A 23983-nucleotide genomic window follows, 5' to 3' on the forward strand; every position below is an offset into this window, starting at 1 on the left:
AGTTTAGGTAAACATCCTTCCAGCTGCAGAGCAAAGGGCCCGGCCTCACTGTCTCCGTGCAAGTAATTCATAGCTCCTGTTACCATGGTAGGCCCATGCCCTCTCGCATCTCATGTAGACACGTAGACGCTTATACACGCACTAGCAGTCAGTATAGAATAGCCTCTGCCCGAGAGACCTTTCCTTCCAGATAATACAGTTCCTTAAACACAAGATATTAGATACGATTTGGGATTAGGTTGTTCTGACATCCCAGACTTCTGTCTCCTCATGTAGGGCTAAATGTCAAGTCCCCTTCACCCTCCAGTTACACGTCAATCACACGTCATGCTGCTGCGCGCGCATCTCTGCCATGTATTTCTGCTGACATTGCAGGATTCTCTTATGGATCCACCCACCTGTGACATCCTCATAATGACGTTTCTAGTACACGCCCTTATGCACGCCTATTGTAACGCCTTTTTCATTACGTATGTGTATTCTTATCTCTCCTCTCAGCTGTTACGCCTTCTGCATCTGCCTTTACTGTAATGCATTGACTATATATATGATAACCTGTCAATAAAGTATGGTCTATCCCTTCCCGAACCTTCGTGGTGACGGAATCCGATTGCCTGGTTCGAACCAATTCCTTTTTAAGGAATAAAACCCCTTTTAAAACCTCAAATATCACGGATTCTGCCTCTTATTTATTCTGAGTTATTCTTATTGAACTTTACCGCATAAATTAAGTATAGGTAATTTAAATTTACCACACTGGGAGGAAGGAGGGGTGCTGTGAGGCGGTGGCATGGCTAGGCAGGAGGTGGAAGAACAGCAACAGAAATCGGGAGGTGGCAAAAATGGGTGGCAAAAGCATAATATTAATTAGTGAAGATGGCACAAGAAATAGGCAAAATAATTAGGCAAGAGAAAAGCAGACAGAAACACATGAATTAAGCAGCAGAATGGCACGCGAAATAGGCAAAGGAATTAAGGAAAGAGAAAGAGAATGATAAAAGCACAAGAAGTTGGCAAATGAATTTAATAAAGAGAAATAGAAAATCACAAGAAATAGGAAAAGAAAATAAGCATAGAGAAAGAAAAAAGTGCAGTCAGACAAGAGCACAAGAGTTGAGGCGAAACAATTAGCGAGGCGGGGGGCTGGCAGCACAATGGAGAGCTGGGTCTGGGTCCAATTTCATTCAAAAGGCCTCTTTTAATGATTTCATTAGTGTTATTCAAATTAACTAGTCTGTTCTTCCACAATCATACCTAATATTTTGGTATTACATAGAACTCAATAGTTACCCTCTCTTCCACCCTCACAATATTCAGTCATTGTAATCTTAACCTTTGGCCTTGTGTTGCTCTTTGGTGCCATTAGCTAAGTTGTGCTGTATAAATAAACACCCACACATATGTGCATAGATACCGGTCATACATAGTGCCCTATTGACAAAACATATTTTTTCCTATTCACATACATTTCCAGTAGTGTACCTTGAAAACTGCGCTATGTGCAGGTTCCAAGGCGTAGCACTGGGAATGTCACGCGACCGGTCCCAGAAGCTCCTGGTCTCTCCAGTGTAGAGTTCTACATACCATTGAACTCAACACAGGGGAAAAGGAGCTTCCTTTGCAAACGCACTATTTTTCTCACCAGTGCAAACATGTGTTCTAGTGGAGAAATTACAATCCATGGATGATCAGCTCCCCTTCCCATCCTGGAAAGAGTAGTACATCTCCAACCATATCCAGAGTGGAAGAGGTCAGATTGAAGTTTGGAAATACCCATGTTTGTAATCATTCTCAAACTTTTAAGCCGTTCCACGCTCACTGCCCACTCCTTGAGTGGCATTTATTGTTTAAAATATCTTTGTACTCATGGTGGAGAAATCCACAGAAGTAAATGTATTTCCTCCTGGCAGGAATGCCAAGACATAGTCTTGGCAGGCATAAATGTGGTATCTTTGACTGTAAACTTACGGTAATAGTCTAAAATGCATTTGTGAATAGGTCTCCTGGTTGGTTAACAAACATATACTTGATGAAATCCAGAGATGTTCTTATGGCTAAATATACCCAACATTATACTCTGAAATTATTAAGTGTGTTACTCATCCCAAGCCTAGGTGTACGTTAAAGTCTGTATGTGTTGGTTTTCCAGTCTCTCTCCTTCTCTAAAACCACTTGAACCACATTTTGAGATTGTTGCTCAAGTTATACCGACGTTGACACACATCTGTATGTTCTCATGGTGCAGAGGAATGTCAGAACAACCACCAGCAAACTTAAAAGAAGCAGAGTTGAGTAAGATGAGGCATTGCTGAAAATGGGCCCTGGTGCAAAGCTCCACTGGTACTGTCCATAGTAGATAATTAAGACGGCACTACAGATTTATCCTTTTCCTTAGTCCTCGTTAGAGAATTTCGTGCATCCTCCCTGGTCCTTTAAATCCCCCACAATTTCATATCTTATATCTATTCTTCATCCGATTAGCTGCAAATCACGCTCTCCTTTTCAGTTCTTTTTAGATTCTTCTATTTGGCACAACCAATATATTAAGCTCTCTAACCATACTATTTTCTGGAAGGATTGGATTTCCAAAGGTGTGTTGCAGGTTAAACATTTACTACTTAATAAGCAATTTCTGTCTCTTCAGGAATTCCAGTCTAAATATAGTATCTTGGTTGCTTCTCCTTCAAAATTCGAGTCTCTGAGACAGACTGAACACCAACAGCTCTCCCTTCTTTCGGATTCTCCCTCTTCTGCCTCTGACTCCTATACTCAAGCTTTATCCTTTTCTCCTGCTCTTAGGGGTTCTCATATTTATAAATTCCTTTTTTTCCCTCTTTCCTCCCGTCCCAAAACTAAGATTGAACTTTTATGGGAAACAGATCTACAAGAAACTTTTCATACTCATACTTGGGACTCTCTTTGGACTCGAATTCATCACACTTCCTGCAATGCTAGTACCACTCAAACACTCTGTTATTTCTATCAGAGACTTTTTTTCACCCCTCTAACTATATTAAATTTAGTTCTGCCCTATCTCCTAACTGCTGGTCATGCCAAACTACCCCTGGTACATATCTACACGCGTTTCTTCTCTGCCCTAATATTTCCACTTTTTGGACAAATGTTTGTAGTTCCATTGCCTCGATTTGTTCTTTGATTTTTCCCTTTGATATCATTTCAATTTTTTGGGGTTGTTCCTCCAGACTGTGGGTTGGTAATCGTAAATTTGGCACTTTCATAGATTTAGCAATTGCAATTGCCTTACAAGTTATCACCTCGAACTGGAAGGATGCCTCCAAAGTTTCCTTTACAGCTTGGTGGAACTTACTCTGCCAGCATCATAGGCTGGATAGAGCTTTTGTAACCACATCTCAGCAACTTATTCGCAAGGAGGCGGTTTGGTCTCCTCTCACCAATTTTGTTTCCTCTTCTGCTTTATATGCTTCTGCTAGTAGTTTTGCTTTTAAACCTCGATGAATTGCATTGTTATTTCTACATTTGTCCTTTATACTTATGCATTACATATTCTATATTGCGTTGTGCTTTCCTATGTTTCTCTAGTCATTGGAAAGTTTTATTAATTATACAGTTTGTGAATGTCAATACCCTCCCTTTATTTTCTTATCTTCTTTTTCTTCTTTTCAACTGCCTCTTTCTTTTTCCTTTTCCTTCTATTTCTCTCTTCTTTTTTTTTTTCTTTTTCTTCTTCTTTTCTCTCTCTCCTTTCCCCATCTTACAACAAAGTAAAATCAAAAATGCTATGTTTAGTATGGGACTTTGTGATTAGGTTTTCCTTTTATAATTAATATCTTTAGTATGTTATGATGTATTAGATTTTTCTTCTTCATAAGTTGCTTTATTGGTAACCTGATGGATTTGCTCTATTTCACAGTATTATATATTTGTACCATGTTTCCTTTCTTGCTTAATAAAGCTTTCTAAACTTAAAAAAAGATTACACTACAGCCCGAACGTCCTCTCTACCTCCAAAGTGGTGTACTGCCCAGAATCTAAAAAAACAAGGCTCACTCACCTTTGAAGAGAATGGAATGCCCTCTGTAAGAACTGACCAGCAGACCAGCCACTGCTGTCAATATTCAGTTTCTCTACAGTTGCAGAGATTTGTTGGGCATGCATTCATTAAAGGGTCTGAATTCCTTTGAATGTGAAGTTACACAGATTGCCTTTACAAAGTATGTGGGTAATACCATTGCACTGCTGTATGTGTGCTGACCCGTCGACTGAACCAACATATTACTGGCACCCTGTCCGACCAATGACTGAAGCGGGCTGATCAAAAACGTATTTTCTGGAAGTTGAACTGCATATTAAATGTAGCATTTTGAGAAAACGTGAGGCTGGTAGGACAACGGAAGCACTCTCTAAGCCAGACCTAAAAATAAATGCATCCAAAATGAAGTAATCATTGAGAAGTGCACGCTTGTCAGTCAGCCCAAAAACGTACACAAAGTCTTACCACTATACAGCTTCACAGTATAAAGAGATTACTCTTTCAGCTCCCTAAACAATGTAAAAAAATAAATTCATAATCACTGTTACAGTAAAAATAACATGTTTTTGGACAGACAAAAACGAAATGACTGGATAGTGTTTCGAAAGGTTTGTGCATCTAAAGTCAATTTGGGTGAATATAAAATCAATTATGATTCTATATTCTGCCTCCTATTTCACATGATCAGTGGAATTTTAGCAATGTGCAAGGCACAAGCAACTCTGGAAAATCTGAGGGTATGGCACATTTAACATCAACATAACCAAGTGGGTGTGTCATGGAGATGGCAGTGGAATGATCATAACACACCCACAGACTCATGGATTTGTGTGACGCTAATCCAGCGCAAAATGTTTGGAAATGTGCCCCTAAGTCTGGAGGATGAGTACTCCATCGGAGCGATGGAGTATTTCGTTCCCTTACCCTCACAGATTAAGGGGCATGTCAACAAGCAGGTGATAAAAAATTATCGACGCTTTTGCGGCCGTTTTCGCCCAGCTTTGCATCTCTAATGAGATGCAAAGTGGGCGTTCCTGACCTGGCATTACAGGAGAAATGTCGCTAAGCGACATTTCTCCTATCAGCAAGCCTAACGCTATGAAGCATAGCGTCAGGAAAAGTAGCGAAAACCCCTGTTATCGCTACTTTCCTGACACCTCTTCAGGACTGACTTAGCCATGATATCCTATGGAAGGTGGGTATCACGGCTAAGTTCGTGAGTCCCTATCAACAAGCTAACGTGAGATTATCGCTGGGTTTCCAGCGATAATCCCACGTTAGCCTGTTAGCGCCAGGATTTTTATCGCTGATGAGATAAGCATTGCTAATAGCACGCTATCTCAGCGATAAAAATCGGTGCTAGCCGGTGATAATTATCCTGGCGCTAAGTGCGCTCAGCGATAATTATCGCCGGTTGTTGTTGATATGCCCCCCAATTCTGTCCTCTGATCTTAGGTCTGTAGTCTCCAAAAAGCAGAAATATACTTCATGTATAGGGAAATAACTGGAGCAGAGGACAGATTTTTTACGCAGGTTTTATGAATTGGAGAAGGATAGGAAACTAATGGTGAAGGGTTTTGCAACTTGGGTAATATTGTAAAGTTTGATGTTTGAACACTGTTTTACTAGGGCAAACAAGTTAACACAGCATGAAGGCATGGGCACTATAGGAAGTGACATCATGCACTCATTCACTTCCTGCTAACGCCACAGGGTAACACCTTGCCTCCCCTCCAAACCACTCAACGGGTTTCTAGTCACTGTGGGCAGGGGATTAGGAAAAGGGCAATCCGTGAAAATGTCAGAGTGTAACTAGGGCTTTCAGAGCCAGGCCTACTTCATCTTCCTACGTGAGTTGATGGAATCCACAGATTTGCCCAAGAAGGGAGACTTATCACTAGGCGGCGTTGCTCCTTGGCCACAGAACTTTTAAATGTTATCATCAATACAGAGTGAAGTTTCGCTTCTGTTATTTTTGTTTTACTATGTGGGTGCCTTCAGTGACTTTTGTTACTTATCTTTGAAAGGGTAGATAGCTAATTCATTTGTTCTGCCTTTTTTTTAGTTCCTCCTATGAACTTGACCTCCAATGGAAAGAAGTGCCCAGACTGCTTCAAAGAAGACACCGTCGAAGAATGTAAAACTGATAAATTAATCGAATGTGTGGGACGGCAGACGGAATGCTTACATTTTCATGGGAAAGCCCAAAGGCCAAGTAAGTGCATCCCTCCTGTTTGGCTGTCACCCAGCAACTGCTCGGCAGTGGGAGGTTTAGATCCTTGCTAGTGAAAGGTCCTTTCAAATATTCTGAAATATGCATGGTGTTAGTAGTGTCCATTTTGTGTCTGTTCTGGTGCCAAATGTTCTGCTTCGTTGATAATTGAATAATTGAGGTTTTTTGACACTGTAGACAGCAGTGGCAGCTGGTAAGGAACAGGGGTAGCAAGGCGGGAGGTTGAAAAAAACCTTACCTCTTCCACTATATCTCCTTGTCATCTATCCGCTTCTCTTCCTGATTCCAGAAGAAGCAGGACGCACAGAGGCTACCCTAAGCCAATCACAATGCTGGAAAGCAGCATTGCTATTGATCTGAGCGTCAATATGAGAGAGCTCAGGTGGGGACTGGGAGCCTGTGCATGTTCTCCACCCAGGCTGTGTATTACAGATCGGTGGAGAACATTCAAAGTGTGCATGTCTCTTCGGTCGGCTCAGGACAGCCGGCAAAACCATCATGCTCTCTTGAGTGCACGAACCACTCCTCCTCCCTGTGCCACCAGCCATGCCCCACTCTAACTCAGCCCCTTAGCTACAAAAAATAAAATGATAATAACATTGTTATTATCATTTTATTTTTTATTTTCCTATTTTTTTTTATTTTTATTTATTTTATTTTTCCTTTTTCCACTGCTCTGGGAGCAGTGGGGCGATGCTCCCCCACCTTAGGGAGTACCCGCCCATGGTAGACAGCAGAATCTCTGACACATTATAGAAATTGGCTTGAGTTAGAGTTGGGTTGGTAACAGAATGTGCTTTGTAATTGAAGTGCTGACCCTGAAGGGAAACATCCTAATCACGCATATGCCTCTACCACACATGGTAAGCTTAGTTAACACATGTGTATGGGTGTGTAGTGTGTATGTGTGTGTGTGTATATATATATATTTTTTATTTATTTTATTTTTAGAGTTTTATATAGGGCAAACTACACCCTAGGTATTTGGTACAAGAGCGCTTTACATGAGTACCAGTTTCGTTACACAAGGACACATTCACCAGAAGAATAAAAGTTGTACTTACCAACTGGAGGAGTGCGTCTTTAATGCAGGGGCATTGTTTGGAGATATTTACACACGGCTTGTCCAGCCGTGAAAGTCCGCACCACCCTCTAAATGGAAGGGACCGTGAAGCCTGACTGACAGGACTTCAAGGATGGCGCAGTTGGTTCTACATAAATTTGGAACAAGTTTACAGCTCTGGAAGCTAATTGAAGGGCTGTAAATGGTCCATGTAATTTCTTTTAATTGCACAGAACTATCGGAGGTTGGAATGAGGCTTGATTTTCACAGCAAGTTCCGGCATGCTCCAGCCCTTCAACGCTGAAACCGGCACTGAGGAAAGTAATTCTACTGAAACGCGTCTGCCTAAGTGTTTCAGTTTTTACAGCGCTTTGCTTCTGTCATGCTAATAAATCAACTATGCAACGAACCTTCGCTGTGTCGGGCTCATTCTTGACGGGAGTGAGTATTGGACTTGAGATATGTATATATATATATATATATATATATATATATATATATATATCCAGGCTCGTTGGGGTGACCACAAGGCAAGCAGCACTCGAACACGACACTCTTTTCCCCAGTAAAAGCATTTATTTGGTATGCACAGCTTCGCTTCTCAGTCTATTAGCATACGACTGCCACCTGACGCGTTTCGTAGTTCACTTCCTCAGAGGCACCGCAGTCGAAGGAAGCAAGCCGGGCCACATCCTCCTTTTTAATCCAATCGTCCGCTGATATGCAGCTGCTCTGGATGAGACAAAACGCAATGATTAATGGGAGATGTAGTCCGTAATTACTTATCCATAGATGGTTGCTTCCTCAATAATTGCAAGTTCATAGCTCTACATTGAGCCCCAAGGAGTGAAGCCGCGCTCAATCCATGCGCCGTGCTCCACATTGAGCCCCGTACCTCGGAACTCGTGGCCCCCTTCACATGGGGTGGTGCTCGCTCAGCGGCTGGCCTGCCGCTTGTTATATCCAGGCTCGTTGGGGTGACCACAAGGCAAGCAGCACCACCCCATGTGAAGGGGGCCACGAGTTCCGAGGTACGGGGCTCAATGTGGAGCACGGCGCATGGATTGAGCGCGGCTTCACTCCTTGGGGCTCAATGTAGAGCTATGAACTTGCAATTATTGAGGAAGCAACCATCTATGGATAAGTAATTACGGACTACATCTCCCATTAATCATTGCGTTTTGTCTCATCCAGAGCAGCTGCATATCAGCGGACAATTGGATTAAAAAGGAGGATGTGGCCCGGCTTGCTTCCTTCGACTGCGGTGCCTCTGAGGAAGTGAACTACGAAACGCGTCAGGTGGCAGTCGTATGCTAATAGACTGAGAAGCGAAGCTGTGCATACCAAATAAATGCTTTTACTGGGGAAAAGAGTGTCGTGTTCGAGTGCTGCTTGCCTTGTGGTCACCCCAACGAGCCTGGATATAACAAGCGGCAGGCCAGCCGCTGAGCGAGCACCACCCCATGTGAAGGGGGCCACGAGTTCCGAGGTACGGGGCTCAATGTGGAGCACGGCGCATGGATTGAGCGCGGCTTCACTCCTTGGGGCTCAATGTAGAGCTATGAACTTGCAATTATTGAGGAAGCAACCATCTATGGATAAGTAATTACGGACTACATCTCCCATTAAACATTGCGTTTTGTCTCATCCAGAGCAGCTGCATATCAGCGGACGATTGGATTAAAAAGGAGGATGTGGCCCGGCTTGCTTCCTTCGACTGCGGTGCCTCTGAGGAAGTGAACTACGAAACGCGTCAGGTGGCAGTCGTATGCTAATAGACTGAGAAGCGAAGCTGTGCATACCAAATAAATGCTTTTACTGGGGAAAAGAGTGTCGTGTTCGAGTGCTGCTTGCCTTGTGGTCACCCCAACGAGCCTGGATATATATATATATATATATATATTACCTACTGGCAGTCGCCAGCAGGTTGTTATAGTTAGGACCCATTTTCCATAGGAAATTCGCATCATTCTATTCCCAATAACTTTGGCGCCGGTCGATTAATCTTCGCAAAATTTTCAAAACTCGTGGGGCGCTCCGGTCTGCTCCTATCTTGAAAGTTTCGGCGTGATTCAGCTAGCGGGGGCCGAGAAAAAAGGAGGGTCCCAAAACGTGATTTCCCCATGCAAGTTTTCATAGGAAACTTTAGACACGGCTACAACCCGAACTGCTAAACGGAATTACTCCAAATTTGGCAAAAAGGTAGCCCTTGGTTCAGAAAGAGCCCTTTTTGTTAAATGGTGTAAATCCATTCAGTAGTTCCTGAGATATTAAAAAACATAAAACGTTTCGATATTTGGGCGGAGCCTAACCCCCGAGCTTGCCTCTAATTGGCTGCCAACACTTCAAACCAGGAAGTGTTGGCAGCCATCTTGTGCCTCGCATCGATCAGTCCATACAATTGCCACTCATCGAGTCACCTTACCAAGTAAGTTGTGCCTCAGTGAGGTATCTCTCTTCTTAAAAATGTGCTTTACATTTTATTTATATAGCTAGTGCGCCACAAGTGCTGCCTGTACCTGTCCATCTGGGCGTGCACAGACGCGGGAACACCCGCACAAGCAGGCGCTCCATTCACAACGTCTTGAGTCTTCCGCGGCCAGACAGGCAAGCGTTAAAAGAGCTACTCAAGAGCTCTAAACTGATCCCTGAAAGTTGGCAGGAAGGAGGCAGAAGCACTGACGGGAGTCTGCGAGGAGGAGCGCCGATCCGAGTCTGCGAGGAGGAGCGCCGATCCGTGCTTTACCACACAACCTGTCTTAAAGCCAAGAAATCGCGGACATGAGGCTTGTGCGCAGGGCAGGGGGTGTGCGCGCCATGGGTTTTACACACCTGGACAAAGGGCGCACCCCCCTCGCATGGCCCCGGAGACAGGTGCGGGCCGGTTGATGGTGGCGGCTGCTGTTTCAAATTTTTTCGGGTACGTTTCCCGCCGGAAGGCAATGAATGGTTGCATGGGGGGTAGCGGAGCTACCTGGGCAGCTTGCGGGGGTGGCAGAACAGCTTAAAAGGCTGTAGATGCTGCTTGATGACTGTGCATGGGCCTGCTTCTTGGGCTCCTGAAAGGCCCTCCTGTTTTGCTGTATACACATCTGTCGTTGGCTATCTGTAGTTTTCTGCTGCCGGCCTATATGGTTGTAGGCGAGTAAGCTGTGTATTGCCTCTTGCACGACCTTTAAAATCAATAAACGTTGGTTAAAAAAAAAAAAAAAAAAAAAGGCTGTAGATCAGCCTCATAAGCACCTTGCTGCCTGCCTGCCCCTGAAGATTCCCGGTGCATGCTGCCCCCACCGTGAAGGAGACTTCTTTCTTTCTTTTCCCTTGATGACTCAACGCGGCCACTGCCCCCCTTTTCAAGCATCGGTCGAGGGCAGCGACCTAATGGAGTTCTTATTTCGATGCGGTTCTCCTTTGGATCAGGGCTGCTTGCGGCTGCCACAGTTTGACGCCAGCCTCACCACCTGTTTGCTCTCTCTCTGGGCCTGCAGAAGGGGCGCCGCTGAGGGTCTCCGGCAGTGGCCACAGTTGCACAGCCTTTTTTCCCCTTATATTCAGAGGCCTCACCAGTTGCCACCGTAGGGTCACTATGTGGATGCGGCCAGTGCAGAGGCAGGGGTGAGGTGGGGATAGTCGGGCCTGTCTGGTGGCGCATGGGCTCTGCATCTGACTGTGGGATTTAGGTGTTATTATATAGGGGCAAAGTGATGTGAGTCTCATCTGTCTCAAGAGCCCTGCGGCCCCCCTTTGTCCAGTCTCAAGCAATGGTCTAGCTAATACTAGTACTGGAACACTTCATGCCCCAAAAATCCATACCACTGGAAAAACCTGGTTAAATGGTGTAGCCCTCAGGCTGGCTTTTAAAATCATCCGGTAATACGTGTTGTTAAATATTAAAACAAAAGTCCTGTTTTTGGGTTCGAACAGCAGCCATGATGCCGAAATTACCCACAAAGCAAAGCTGAAGCACAGATGACATACTCACTCAATAAGTTGATCTATCATTATCGTGCTGACGTAAATAACACATTCTCAGCCTTCGACAAGGAGCCCGTCCTGGTTCTCTCAACCCACCCACTTCTTTAGATAGTCGATTTTTCTGGGCGCGCAGGAGGTTATGTTATAGTTCTAATGCCAGTCTTAGCATATTTAGGAAAGAGCAAGCCATACGTTGTTTCTGTTATTTAAAAATATGGCCGCTTAGCCTGGCCGGTCCGATCTGGCCCAAGCTGGTCTTTGGTGTCTGCCATCCTTGGCCCCGTGTCCAGGAGCAGAGCAGCGTACCAGAGTACAGGGGAGGGGAGGGGGTCGCAGGATTAGAAGGGTCCCATGTAATTGTGACATGGATCCCACCATATGTGCTTATTATTTCGTCAAAATCTGTTGACTTTGAATGTAGGCATCGGGGTTCAAACCTCGGCGGGAGGGTCAACAGCCTGATATTCTTTGCAAATCACCTAACATAAATGTCTTTGTCTGCAATGTGACTAGGGCTCGTGCAAAGCGCTCCAATTCCTTTGGGTCCAGTTCTTGCTATATAAAACTTCAAAATAATGTTCCAATAAGAGCATGTGTGTATAGAAGGAGATCAGGTTAGCACTCACCTTGGCAGGGATGGAAGGGTTCAGGTGGCCTTCATATACAGTTAAGGCACTGCCACTTACTTCATGGCGTTTAACCATGTTGTTGACACTATGAGCATACCAGGGCCCAAAACATTCAGTTCTCTTGGAAAGCACCTCAGCTCTTTCCAGAGGGTGTATTTTCTGCAACACATTTGAGTAACCCACAGAACCCCAGTCGGGCACGTTTACCTTGATGTGCAGTGCATCATGTCGGAGGACAGGCACTCTATTCCTACAATGCATCTCCCTATGTTTCCTTGCTGTACATCTTACGCAGCGGCTGCCTTGATATGCAGACGTGTTCACTAGGCAATTTCATTTAATGGATATAACCGATTCCAGTGGTAGAGTCAGTTTTTCTGATCGCACAGTCATTCCAGTGGGCATGTCCCAGAGCTAACCTGCATGCTCAGTTTCCAGTGTCAGGGGCCCCCCAACTTTTTATCTTTCCTATCTACACCATTAAAATCTCTCAACTGAAGCTTAAGAAATCATTTTAAAATGATAGGATGCAGGCGATAAGTTTTCTAGCCCACTAAAATGCCTTTTTCACAGAGATAGCTTGTGGGGCTGGTCCCCCTGCTGGAGAAAGCTTAATCCGCCTGGCATATGTTTCAAGATCTTTGAGTCATATTGCTTGTCTGGTCAATAATGCACCTGTGGCAGAGATGTATAATTTAGGAGTCGGATAGTGTACCTGCTGCGAACATCTGTGCACAACTTGTACTTTTTACAGTACTAGTGAGAAAGGTACGAAGGAGTGTGCATGTTCTGCGGAGACTCCAAATAATCTTTTAGTGACATATTTATCTTCAAAGAAAAATCATATGCGACTATTGTAAATTTGCAGCAGGATCTCACTGTGTGTGACAACTACGGTTTAAATAGGAAAAATGCAGTGCAGGTCGAGTCCTTAGAGGCCACAGGTTGAGGTTAAGAGGCATGACTTTAAATAGCATTGCCAGTTTTATATGGTTACGCGTGCTCGTGGTCTTCTCCCATGTACAAAACGTGGTGTTCTTATTTCAACAGGAGAATATGCATTTATGGGCCCATTGTCACATGCTTGTGTTCATTTTTAGGAATAATCATTTGTAGCACATAGCATGCCCTTGGAGAGCATAGTTGATGGATGGTGACAGATCTAGCTAAGGAACAATCACTAAGCAACTGATTCTTTAAATTTTATTATGTGACTGGGATTAACATGCCTTTTCCACCGACTGCTATGTAACTTGTGGGCCAGCTAGACAGACAGCACTCAAGTGGCTTCCCTGGTCCCCACTGAGCTGAATGCTATCTCACAAACATGGTGGAGGTGTTTTACCAGATCTTGAGACTGACCAAAATAACAATTAATGAGGCCTGAACATATTCATACCAGAGTTCTTTTCCCATAAGTATGGACCATTGCCCTACACAAATGACTAACACAGCCAGATCAGGTGGCTTAATGAACCAAACCTTTCACTATAGGGACCTGTGTTTGACCTCATTGCCACAGGTTCAATGCCTGACAGGTTCCATTCACCCTTGCATCCTACTGGAGGCGATAAAATGGGTAAAATAAAATTATATAGTCTGTTATTCAGCACCAAGATATCGGTTATGGTGAACTCGCATTTTACACACCTCAAGCCAGTTGTGGGTCATTTACAGCAACAGCTAGGGCCCAAGTATCTAGGTGTGTTGTTAATGAGCACCTTATTATGGAGGGATAAGTCTCTTGCCTACATCTTTGAAGTTCCAACCGAAAATCTTCAGGTAAGGTGCTTATTTACTATTGCCAGAAAAATGCACCTCCCATTGCCTGAGCCATTTTAAATACTTTAATAGATTATAGTGATGCCTTTCCATGAGGGACCTCAATGTGGAAACTCAGTAGGTTTCAAAAACTGGAGATTCTGAAGTATACTTGCCTAAACATTGTTTACTTTGCCACGGCACTAGGAGGCGGACAGCATCCCCAGGTTGCTGCTGAATACAATACAAAGTTCCTACACTAATATGCAAACCGTTTCTTGGCATAGCTTAGCACTACCCAAGCATGTATGGTAGTGCACCATCTCCTTGTCACTACCCATGCACTCCTCCAATCACCCAGCCACTTCCATGTCCTTATCTAATCACTGCGCCAAAACCCAAGCACTTATAAATTCACTATGCACTCTCCTTGCAGTACTCTAATCAGTACTCTAATCATCCAGTCACTACCCATGTACTCATGCCATGACCCAGGCACTAACACATGTACTGCTACAATCCCCTGAGCACTACTGATGCAGTCCAGCCATCTCCTTGTCACTATCCATGCACTCCTCCAATCGCCCAGCCAGTTCCATGTCCTTATCTAATCACTCCGCCAAAACACAAGCACTTACAAATTAACCATGCACTCTCCTTGCAGTACTCTAATCATCCAGTCACTACCCATGTAGTCATTCAATGACTCAGGCACTAACTCATGCACTTCTAAAATCCCTGGAGCACTACCTATACAGTTCAGTAATCTCCCTGTCACTACCTATGCACTCCTCTAATCACCCAGCCGGCACCATGTAGTTATCCAATCACTCCGCCAAAACCCAAGCACTTATAAATTCACCCTGCACTCTCCTTGCTGTACTCTAATCACCCAGTCACTACCCATGTAGTCATGCAATGACCCAGGCACTAACTCATGCACTTCTACAATCCCTGGAGCGCTACCTATTCAGTTCAGTAATCTCCCTGTTACTACCTATGCACTCCTCGAATTACCTAGCTAGTCCCATGTCCTTATCCAATCACTGCGCCAAAACCCAAGCACTTATAAAATCACCATGGACTCTCCTTGCAGTACTCTAATCATCCAGTCAGTATCTAGGTAGTCATGCAATGACTTAGGCACTAACTCATGCATTTCTACAGTCCCTTGAGCACTACCTATACAGTTCAGTAAACTCCCTCTTGCTACCTATGCACTCCTACAATCACCTAGCTAGTCCCATGTCCTTATCCAATCACTGCGCCAAAACCCAAAGCACTTATAAATTCACTATGCACTCTCCTTGCAGTACTCTAATCATCCAGTCACTACCCATGTAGTCATGCAATGACCCAGGCACTAACTAATGCACTTCTACAATCCTTGGAGCACTACCTATACAGTTCAGTAATCTCCCTGTCACTACCCATGCACTCCTCCAATCACCCAGCCGGCACCATGTTCTTATCCAATCACTCCGCCAAAACCCAAGCACTTTTAAATTCACCATACACTCTCCTTGCCGTACTCTAATCATCCAGTCAGAACCTATGTACTCATGCAATGACCCAGGCACTAACTCATTGCAAGTACAGAGGAGGTCATGCTAATCACAGGGGTACCCCAACGCGTAGTCTTCCCTAGTGTATGTAGGTGTCTTCACTGTATTCTAAGTGTCTTTTAGCATAGCACTGGCTCTAGGCCTGGTTATTCAGAGTCAGTTATCACCAGTACCCGTCAGCAAGATGTTGGTGGCACCGGTCTTTCTGCTCCTCTGTTGGTTCTTTCTGCACATCTCTTCCTTCTTCCTACACTTTTCTTCGTCTTTCTGGACTTCTGTTGTTTCTGCGTTTGTCTTTCTTCTTTCTGCGCTTTTCTTCCTCTTTCTTCACATGTCCTACCTTTGTAGGCATAGTTAGAAATTAGCATTTAAAAAACCTTTGAAATTCACTGAAAAAACCATAGGTTTCAGGGACATTATAGTTAGAAATTAGCATTTAAAAAAACCTTAGAAATTCACTGAAAAAAACAGGTTTCAGGGATGTTATAGTTAGTTGGACATTTCACTCATACAAAACCAAATTTGGCCATTATAGTTAGTTCAGCTAACTATAACTCGCGGCCCCGCAATGCACTGATGATAACGTCACATATTACATCATTCATGACATGGTCAGTGACATCACTGATGACATCTCAAATGACATCACTGATGACATCTTCCATGTGATAATCTGATGCACCTCCTCATACCCTAATATAACCTTTGACACACCCACTCTAAAATACAGACTACCATTTTCAAAACCATAGACATACCAATACCAGTTAATACATATCCACTCACTAATTCCTAGGTCTACACACACATCCACTCATTCACCCATTCAGTCACTCATACATGTAGTCAACCATCAATATGACATTATCATATGCACTCACATATCTATACAGACACTCACACACCGCCAGTCATCCATAGACTTACTTACACACCTAGTCAGTCATGCAAAGAATCAATCACACTCAAATTTACTCATCTATACAGTTATACACACACCACGTCACTTATTCAAACATATACTAACACATACTTACACTCTTATACAATAACTAATACAAGCACACACTGATCCATACAGCTACTTTCATTATCACTCACTCTCACATATAGTCATTTATACACTCCAACACTCACATATACTGCCTTTCACATATGCAGTTACTCACACATGTACCACTGAGGCAACCATTCACTCACCAACACACCCATACACACACTCACCCACCCATACAGCTCTTCACAGATGCACCTTTGAACCTATACACCCAGTGAATCATCCACTCACACATCAATGCATAGACTGTCCCCCCCACCCACCCACACAGACACTTAGGCATCCATACAGATACTCAGAAAACGAATCAATAACCCACATAGATCCTCATTTAGCTACTCACCAACCCATGCAACTGCTTACACACCAACTGACAAACTAAACTGTGTGAATGTCTGTATCAGTCACTAACCCATGCATTCAGTAAGACACATTTAATCACTCACTTATACAGTCAGTCACGCAACTACTAAATCATCCATCCAGACACTTATACACCCACTCATTCTTCAATTCACCTTGGCATATATATTAAACATATTTAAACTTTATTGAAACACACTGTCACTGGATGATGTCATCAGTGATGTAATCAGTGATGTCATTTGAGATATCATCAGTGATGTCATGAGTGATGTCACTGACCATGTCATGAATGGTGTAATATGTGACGTTATCATCAGTGCATTGCGGGGGCGCAAGTTATAGTTAGCGGAACTAACTATAACGGCCAAATTTCTCTGGTTCTGTACGAGTGAAATGTCCAAATAACTATAACGTCCCTGAAACCTGTGGTTTTTTCAGTGAATTTCTAAGGTTTTTTAAATGCTAATTTCGAACTATAACATCCCTGAAACCTATGTTTTTTTCAGTAAATATATATATATATATATATATATGCACAGGAGATCACTTCAAAGAAGAGACCAGAGGACACAGCGGGGAATTTTGCGGCAACCCTTTATTCACTGTTGCAAGGCATAATGCATTTCGGCGTGTGCCTTACTCAGATGCCTTTCACACTGGGCAACACTCGCTCCCTGCTTTGAATCTTCAAAGGCCCTCCCATTGGCTGGAGTATAGCTGATTCCACCCATTATTGAATGCAGCTGCAGCCTTCTGGTAGTGACTGCATATCCCAGCATACATCTTTCCGGTGAGTGGGGAAAGCGGAACCACGTTGTGCCACTGTGAGCGCTGTTGTGCCTGGCAAAGGGGGGAGAGGGCTTTATGACTGCTGAGTGGGTCCCATAATAAAAGTGTCCAAGATCGCCTCAAGTCCCCAACGCCTCAACCCCAAATCCAAGTGACAAACCGGGCCATGACGCATAGATGCAGTGATCACGAGTCCCCATGCAGTCACGGGCTGCTGGTTGCAGCGGCCACTTGCTTGTCCTGTATCTGAGGCGGGCTTGCAAAATCCAATCCCTTGGAGAAATATGCCACGATGCCAATGTTGTTCGCAAGCCTCTTTGTAAGACGGGTCCTCTGACACGCGTAACTGGTCAACGTGTGAAAACATGCACAGGAGATCACTTCAAAGAAGAGACCAGAGGACACAGCGGGGAATTTTGCGGCAACCCTTTATTCACTGTTGCAAGGCATAATGCATTTCAGCGTGTATATATATATTTATATTACCTACTGGCGGTCGCCAGTAGGTAGTTATAGTTAGGACCTTGTTTCTATTCCAAATGTTTTTTTCTTTTACAATATCTTTGGCACTGGTTTAACGAATCTTCGTGAAATTTTCAAAACTAATGGGGTGCTCTGGTCAGCTCCTGTCTTGAAAGTTTCAGGGTGATTTGTCAAGTGGGTGGCAAGATAAAAGGGGGTTTCCAAAACACGTTTTCTCCATGTTAATTTCCATAGGAAACTTTTGTCGCAGTTACAGCCCAAACTGCTGAACTGAATTACACTACATTTGGCTGAAATGTAGCTCTTGGTCCAGAGTGCACTCTTTGCTTTAAATGGTGTAAATCCGGTCAGTAGTTCCTGAGAAATTCATATATAAAAAAATATTAGTATCTGGTGACCACGGTGGATCCCCGAACCCTCCCAATCATGAGCTGATTTCTGATTGGCTGCAAACACTTCAAACCAGTTAGTTGCCATCTTGTCACTCGGCTAAACCAAGTCACAAGAAAAAAGGTTCAAAAAAAGAAAAGGGGGCAGGGTAGAAACACCCTGACCCCCTAGGCCTGCTCAGGGGATCCCACAGGGACCACTAGGGCCCAAAAAAAGCATTTTAAAAAATGAGGCGGGATTCGCTTAGGGTACTTTAATCCCACCCCCAAAACAAAAATAAAGCCGGTTTCCCGCGCTACATTTAATTAGGCCCCCGGGTGGACACATTTCTGGGCTCAATGACAAAATATGGTGACGGAGACCACCACTTTCCCAGGGCCATACTGATTACACCTCCCTGGGACTTTTGTTTTATTAAAATGTGTGGGGGGCTAGCGCCACCTCCCCGGGACTCTCCTATAAAAAAATGTAGTGTGGGGAGCTCGAAACCTCCACATGGCCCCGGGGAACACCACCTCATGGGGCTTTAAATAAGATGGAGGGGGACCACGCGGCCCCCCTCCAGGAGCCCTTCATGGCCCTGGGGACCGCTACCCCACAGGGCCAGCTCCAGCAATGTCCCGGGGTGCCCACCCCCGGAACATTGCTGTTTGCTATGGCTGGGTGGGAGCACTGCCCCTGTCCTGCCATAGCAAACAGTGTACTCGCTTTTGAACAAGCAAGTGCACTTTGCCTCTTGCTTGTTCAAAGTGAGTTCACTTTGCTTTTTACCCCCAGGGAGCTGCATGTTAGCAGCTCCTTGGGGGTAAAAAGCTATGCTGGCTGTGCCCGGGGGATGGGGTACCCGTGGCCAAAAATGGCCTGGGAGGGGGTGCAGCAATCCAGCTGTGTGGGGCTTACTAGAGGTAACAGGAGGGCTAGTTGGCCTCCAGGGATCATCAGGAGGCAAGGGGAATTCATCCCCCAACCAGGAGCACGCCAGGAGGTGTGTTTGCAGAGTGGTGGAGAAAGGGTGCATGGCCTGTAAACCCCTCTCAGCACTCCCGCTGGGTGGGGCTTACTGGAGGTAACAGGTACGCTACCTGGCCTTTAAGGATCCCCAGCAGTGAAGGGGACTTCAATCCCCATTCAAGAGCATGCCAGGGAGCGCGTTTGCAGAGTAGTAGGCAAAGGGGGCATGGCTTGCTATGAGAACCTGAATGAATCCTGCTATGTGGGACTTACTGGAAGTAACATTAGTGGTAGTTTGCCCCCAAGGATGCCCTTGGGGACCAACTACCCCTCCTGATACCCCAGTAAGTCCCACACAGTGGGATTGCTAAAAGGTCTTCAGAGGCGACGCCGCTTTGTCCACTACTCTGAAAACGTGCTTGGGGGATAAAGTCCACTTTACTCCTGAGGGACTTTGGGAGCCAAGAAGTCCTCCTGCTAACTCCTGTAAGTCCTATGCAGCGGAATTCCTGATCACTGGTTGGAGGCCTAGCCCCCTTTCTCCACCACTCTGCAAATGTGACTACTAGTTAGAGAAGCATTTGCAATGTAAAAGGTCTCGCCTTTGTGTGAGTCATAGCTATTGGCGTTGTAAATGTAAAAGTTTTTTACTAATGTTTTATGGAGTGGAGTGGATGTACATTGTGTGGAGTGGAATTATGTGGTATGTAGTGCAGATAAATGATGTGGTTAGAAAGTATAAGGCATTTAGTGTACAGGAATTATGTAGAGTGGGATTATGTGTTTTGGAGAGTAATTATGTGATAAGGTAGTCTGTGTTGTGGAGTGATGACCTCTGGTTTAGTCTACCTCGTTTCCATAGAAGCTTAACTATAAACTCAATAAGACAAAAAAAATAAGGAACAACTGAGGAGCACTTCTGGACCTGGTCAGAGGTTTGAGCAGGGCCACTGGAATTATGCGACTGTTCGACTGCACCGATCTTCGCACTATTATACATTTTCCGCATTTGCAACATAATCCATCATCTCCTGCATAATACGCAGATTTGAACACCAAAAACCTTGTTTCTACCTCAAATGGCTCAAACGTTACCAAAAATGCAGTGACAAGTGTTACAGCGTGGTGGAATGCCCTTTGAAAACCTTGGACCTGTTACTTATTGCTAAATGTGGGTGTTGAATTGGTGCTAATGGTCACAAACCACTCTTATTTCTGTCTGCGCCTGTCTTGCCTCTTTCTGCACCCTATTTCTGCCCCTCTCTTGCTTTTTTCTGCACCTATCTTGCCTCTTTCTGCACTTCTCTTGCCTCTTTCTGCACCCCTGTTGCTTCATTCGGCGATTCCCTTGCTTCTTTATGTACCTCTCTTGCTTCTTTCTGTACCTCTCTTGCTTCTTTCTGTACCTCCCTTGCCTCTTTCTGTACCCATCTTCCCTCTTTCTGTACCTCTCTTGCCTCTTCCTGTACTTCCCTTACCTCTTTATACACTTCTCTTGCCTCTTTCTGCACTTCTCTTGCCTTGTTCTGCACATTTCTTACTCTTTCTTTACCTCTCTTGTTTTTTTCTGCAATTCTCTTGCTTCTTATTGTACTTCTCTTGCCTGTTTCTATATCCAAATGGAAAGTGCAAGCTGTCAAGTTTAAAGGTCTGCGTGCTCTAATGACTGAGGTATATGTCTACTTGTACATGGATTTTCACATGTGTTATGCATCTGAATATGGTAGCTTATAAAGCGGGTAACTTCTCTTATAGATGGTCAAATCTTATTAGTTCTGCTCTGTCATTCGGTTTTACAGGCATACATGTCTTATGTATATAGGTGTTATAGAGCCCCTCAAATATTCTATTGAGTTCCCATGTGCCCTGTATTATGAGCAGAAATTAATACATACACCTTCTTGTACACAGATTTACAGAGTATGCTGTTTGAAACACTTGTATTCAAGTATTTTTATGTTTATTTTTATATAACATGTCACTAGGTAAAAGCGCAAACACATGCATGCATAACTTCAAAAAATTGGCCAGACATACAACAGTGATATAGTTAGAATTGCTGTTTGACATTTGGAAGGCCTAACATTCTGAGCAGTCAATGAATAGTGAACCTTGAAGAGGAAAGCGAGGTTTAAGATATCTTGGGAGACGGATTAGTGATTAGGCTACGTTGTATGTGTCTGTGGAAAGGTAAAGTCAATGTAGCCCTCTTTGTGCATCGCTCTTCCCTATTTCTGCACTTCTCTTGCTTCTTTCTGTGCCTTTCTCCTCTTTCTGTACATATTCTACCTGTGTAGACCTAGTTAAAAATAGGCATTTAAAAAACTTTAGAAATTCACTGAAAACAACACAGATTTCAGGGACGTTATAGTTACTAATTAACATTTTAAAAACCTTAGAAATTCACAAAAAAACACAGGTTTCAGGGACATCATAGTTAGAAATTAGCATTAAAAAAACCTTAGATATTCACTGAAAAAAACACAGGATTCAGGGACGTTATAGTTAGGCTGATATTTCACTCCTACAAAACCAGAGAAATTCAGCCGTTATAGTTAGCTGAGCTAACTATAACTCGCGCCCCTGCAATGTACTACTGATGATGTCACATATTACATCACTTATGACATGGTCAGTGACATCACTGATGACATCACTGATGACATCTCAAATGACATTACTGATGACATCTCAAATGACATCACTGATAAAATCAATAATTTCTGATGCACCTCCTCACACACTAATATAACCTTTCATATACCCATTTTAAAATACAGACAAGCATTTCTGAAACCATAGCTATACTAATACCAGTTAGTATATACCCACTCACTGATTCATAGGTCTACACACACATCCAATCACTCACTCATAAATCTACTCATACATGCAGTCACTCAAAAATAGATTACTCATACACCCATGCAGACACTCACACTCCACCACTCACCCACAGAGTTACTTACACACCTAGTCAGTCACCCAAAGAATCAATCACACTGCCATTAACTCACCTATACGGTTATACACACACTACCTCACTTATTCATACAGATAGTAACACATACTTACTCTCTTCTACAATCACTGACAAAAGCACACAATCACCCATATAGCCACTCTCACACTCTGTCACTCACACATACAGTCACTTATATACTCCAACACTCACATATACTGCCTTTCACATATGCAGTTACTCACCCACATACCACTGAGACATCCATACACTCACTGACACAGCCATATTCATACTCACTCAACCATACCATCCCTCACAGACGCACTCATGAACCCATACACCCAGGGATTCACCTACTCATACATCCATGCAGGGAGTCACACAGCCCCTCGCCCACCCACTCAGACACTCAGGCACCCGTACAAGTACTCAGGTAACTAATCAATAACCCATAAAGACACTCATGTACCTACTCACCAACCCATGCATCCACTTACATACCATCTGAAAAACTGATACATACATTTAGACAGAATATTTACTCACCCATACATTCACTAAGACACATTTAATCACTCACTCATACAGTCAGTCACGTACTCAACAAATCATCCATACAGACACTCATACACCCACTCATTTTTTTAATACACCTTGGCATAGATATATATAACATTCTTAAACTTTTTAGAAACACTCACATTCACAGGATGATATCATCAGTGATGTCATGTGATATGTCATTAGTGATATCAGCAGTGATGTCACTCACCATGTCATGAGTGATGTAATACGTGATGTCATCAGCGGTTCATTGAGGGGCGTGAGTTATAGTTAGCTCAGCCAACTATAATGGCTGAATTTCTCTGATTTTGTATGGATGAAATGTCAGCTTAACTATAACGTCCCTGAAACCTGTGTTTTTTCAGTGAACATATATATATTTATAATTGCATTTCCATTTGAAATGCATTTTTTTACTTGCTAATAACTTTGGCGCCATATGATGAATCTCCTGTAAACATTCTGAACAAAGTGCTACTTTTTGAGTAGTTTTTGCATAGAATGTTTCAGTGTGTTCCACCAAGCGTGGGCTGAGAAACAAGGGGTCCCAAAACACGTCTTCTCCATTAATTCTTCTATAAGAATTGTAAATATCCACCAAATTTGGCAGTAACTTAGAACTTGGTCAAGAAAGAATACTTTTTGTGTTTTGGAGTAAATCCTTCCAGTACTTTTTGAGCCATTGATGCTCAAAAACTTTGTATAACTAGGGATGCAGAGCCTCCATGAAGCTGACAGATCTCCTGTTGAGATCTGATTGGCTGCCACCACATCAACAAGGAGGTGGTGGCAGCCATTTTTGGACTAAGTATTTCAACAATAGATTTTATTTTGATGTCTTGCAGATATGCTACTAGAGTTGAGGATTTTTATACCCACGAAATTTCAGTATGCGATCATTTCCCTTTGAGCATATACTTATGGTCTAATAGAAATACAATTGACCAAACATCTTTAACTATTGGGAATCTTAGCAGTCCTTGTAATTTGCCTATTATGGGAATTAAAAAGTCAAGTGGAAAATATAGAATAGTGCAAGATTTGAGGAAAATAAATATAATTGTGGTAGCCTGTTGTCCAATAGTGCCAAATCCAGCAGTTATTCTTTATCAAATTCCCTGTGATACAGAATGGTACACAGTGATTGATCTGTGTCAAACCTTTTTCTCGATTCCTTTAC

The 23983-nt window shown here is 43.5% G+C and overlaps 1 protein-coding gene and 1 pseudogene across 1 annotated transcript in view; both read left to right on the plus strand.

The window, feature by feature from the left end:
- The window catches only part of LOC146808898 (phospholipase A2 inhibitor and Ly6/PLAUR domain-containing protein-like), a 262038-nt gene that overhangs the window by 115900 nt on the left and 122155 nt on the right, over positions 1–23983 (plus strand). The window contains exon 4 of the mRNA XM_085615710.1: positions 6078–6227. Coding sequence (XP_085471836.1) covers positions 6078–6227 — 150 coding nt within the window. The remainder of the gene's footprint in view (positions 1–6077; positions 6228–23983) is intronic.
- Positions 11877–11995, plus strand: LOC146808899 (U6atac minor spliceosomal RNA; annotated as a pseudogene).

The sequence above is a fragment of the Triturus cristatus genome, chromosome 7 (genome assembly GCF_964204655.1).
Source record: "Triturus cristatus chromosome 7, aTriCri1.1, whole genome shotgun sequence".
NCBI lineage: Eukaryota > Metazoa > Chordata > Amphibia > Caudata > Salamandridae > Triturus > Triturus cristatus.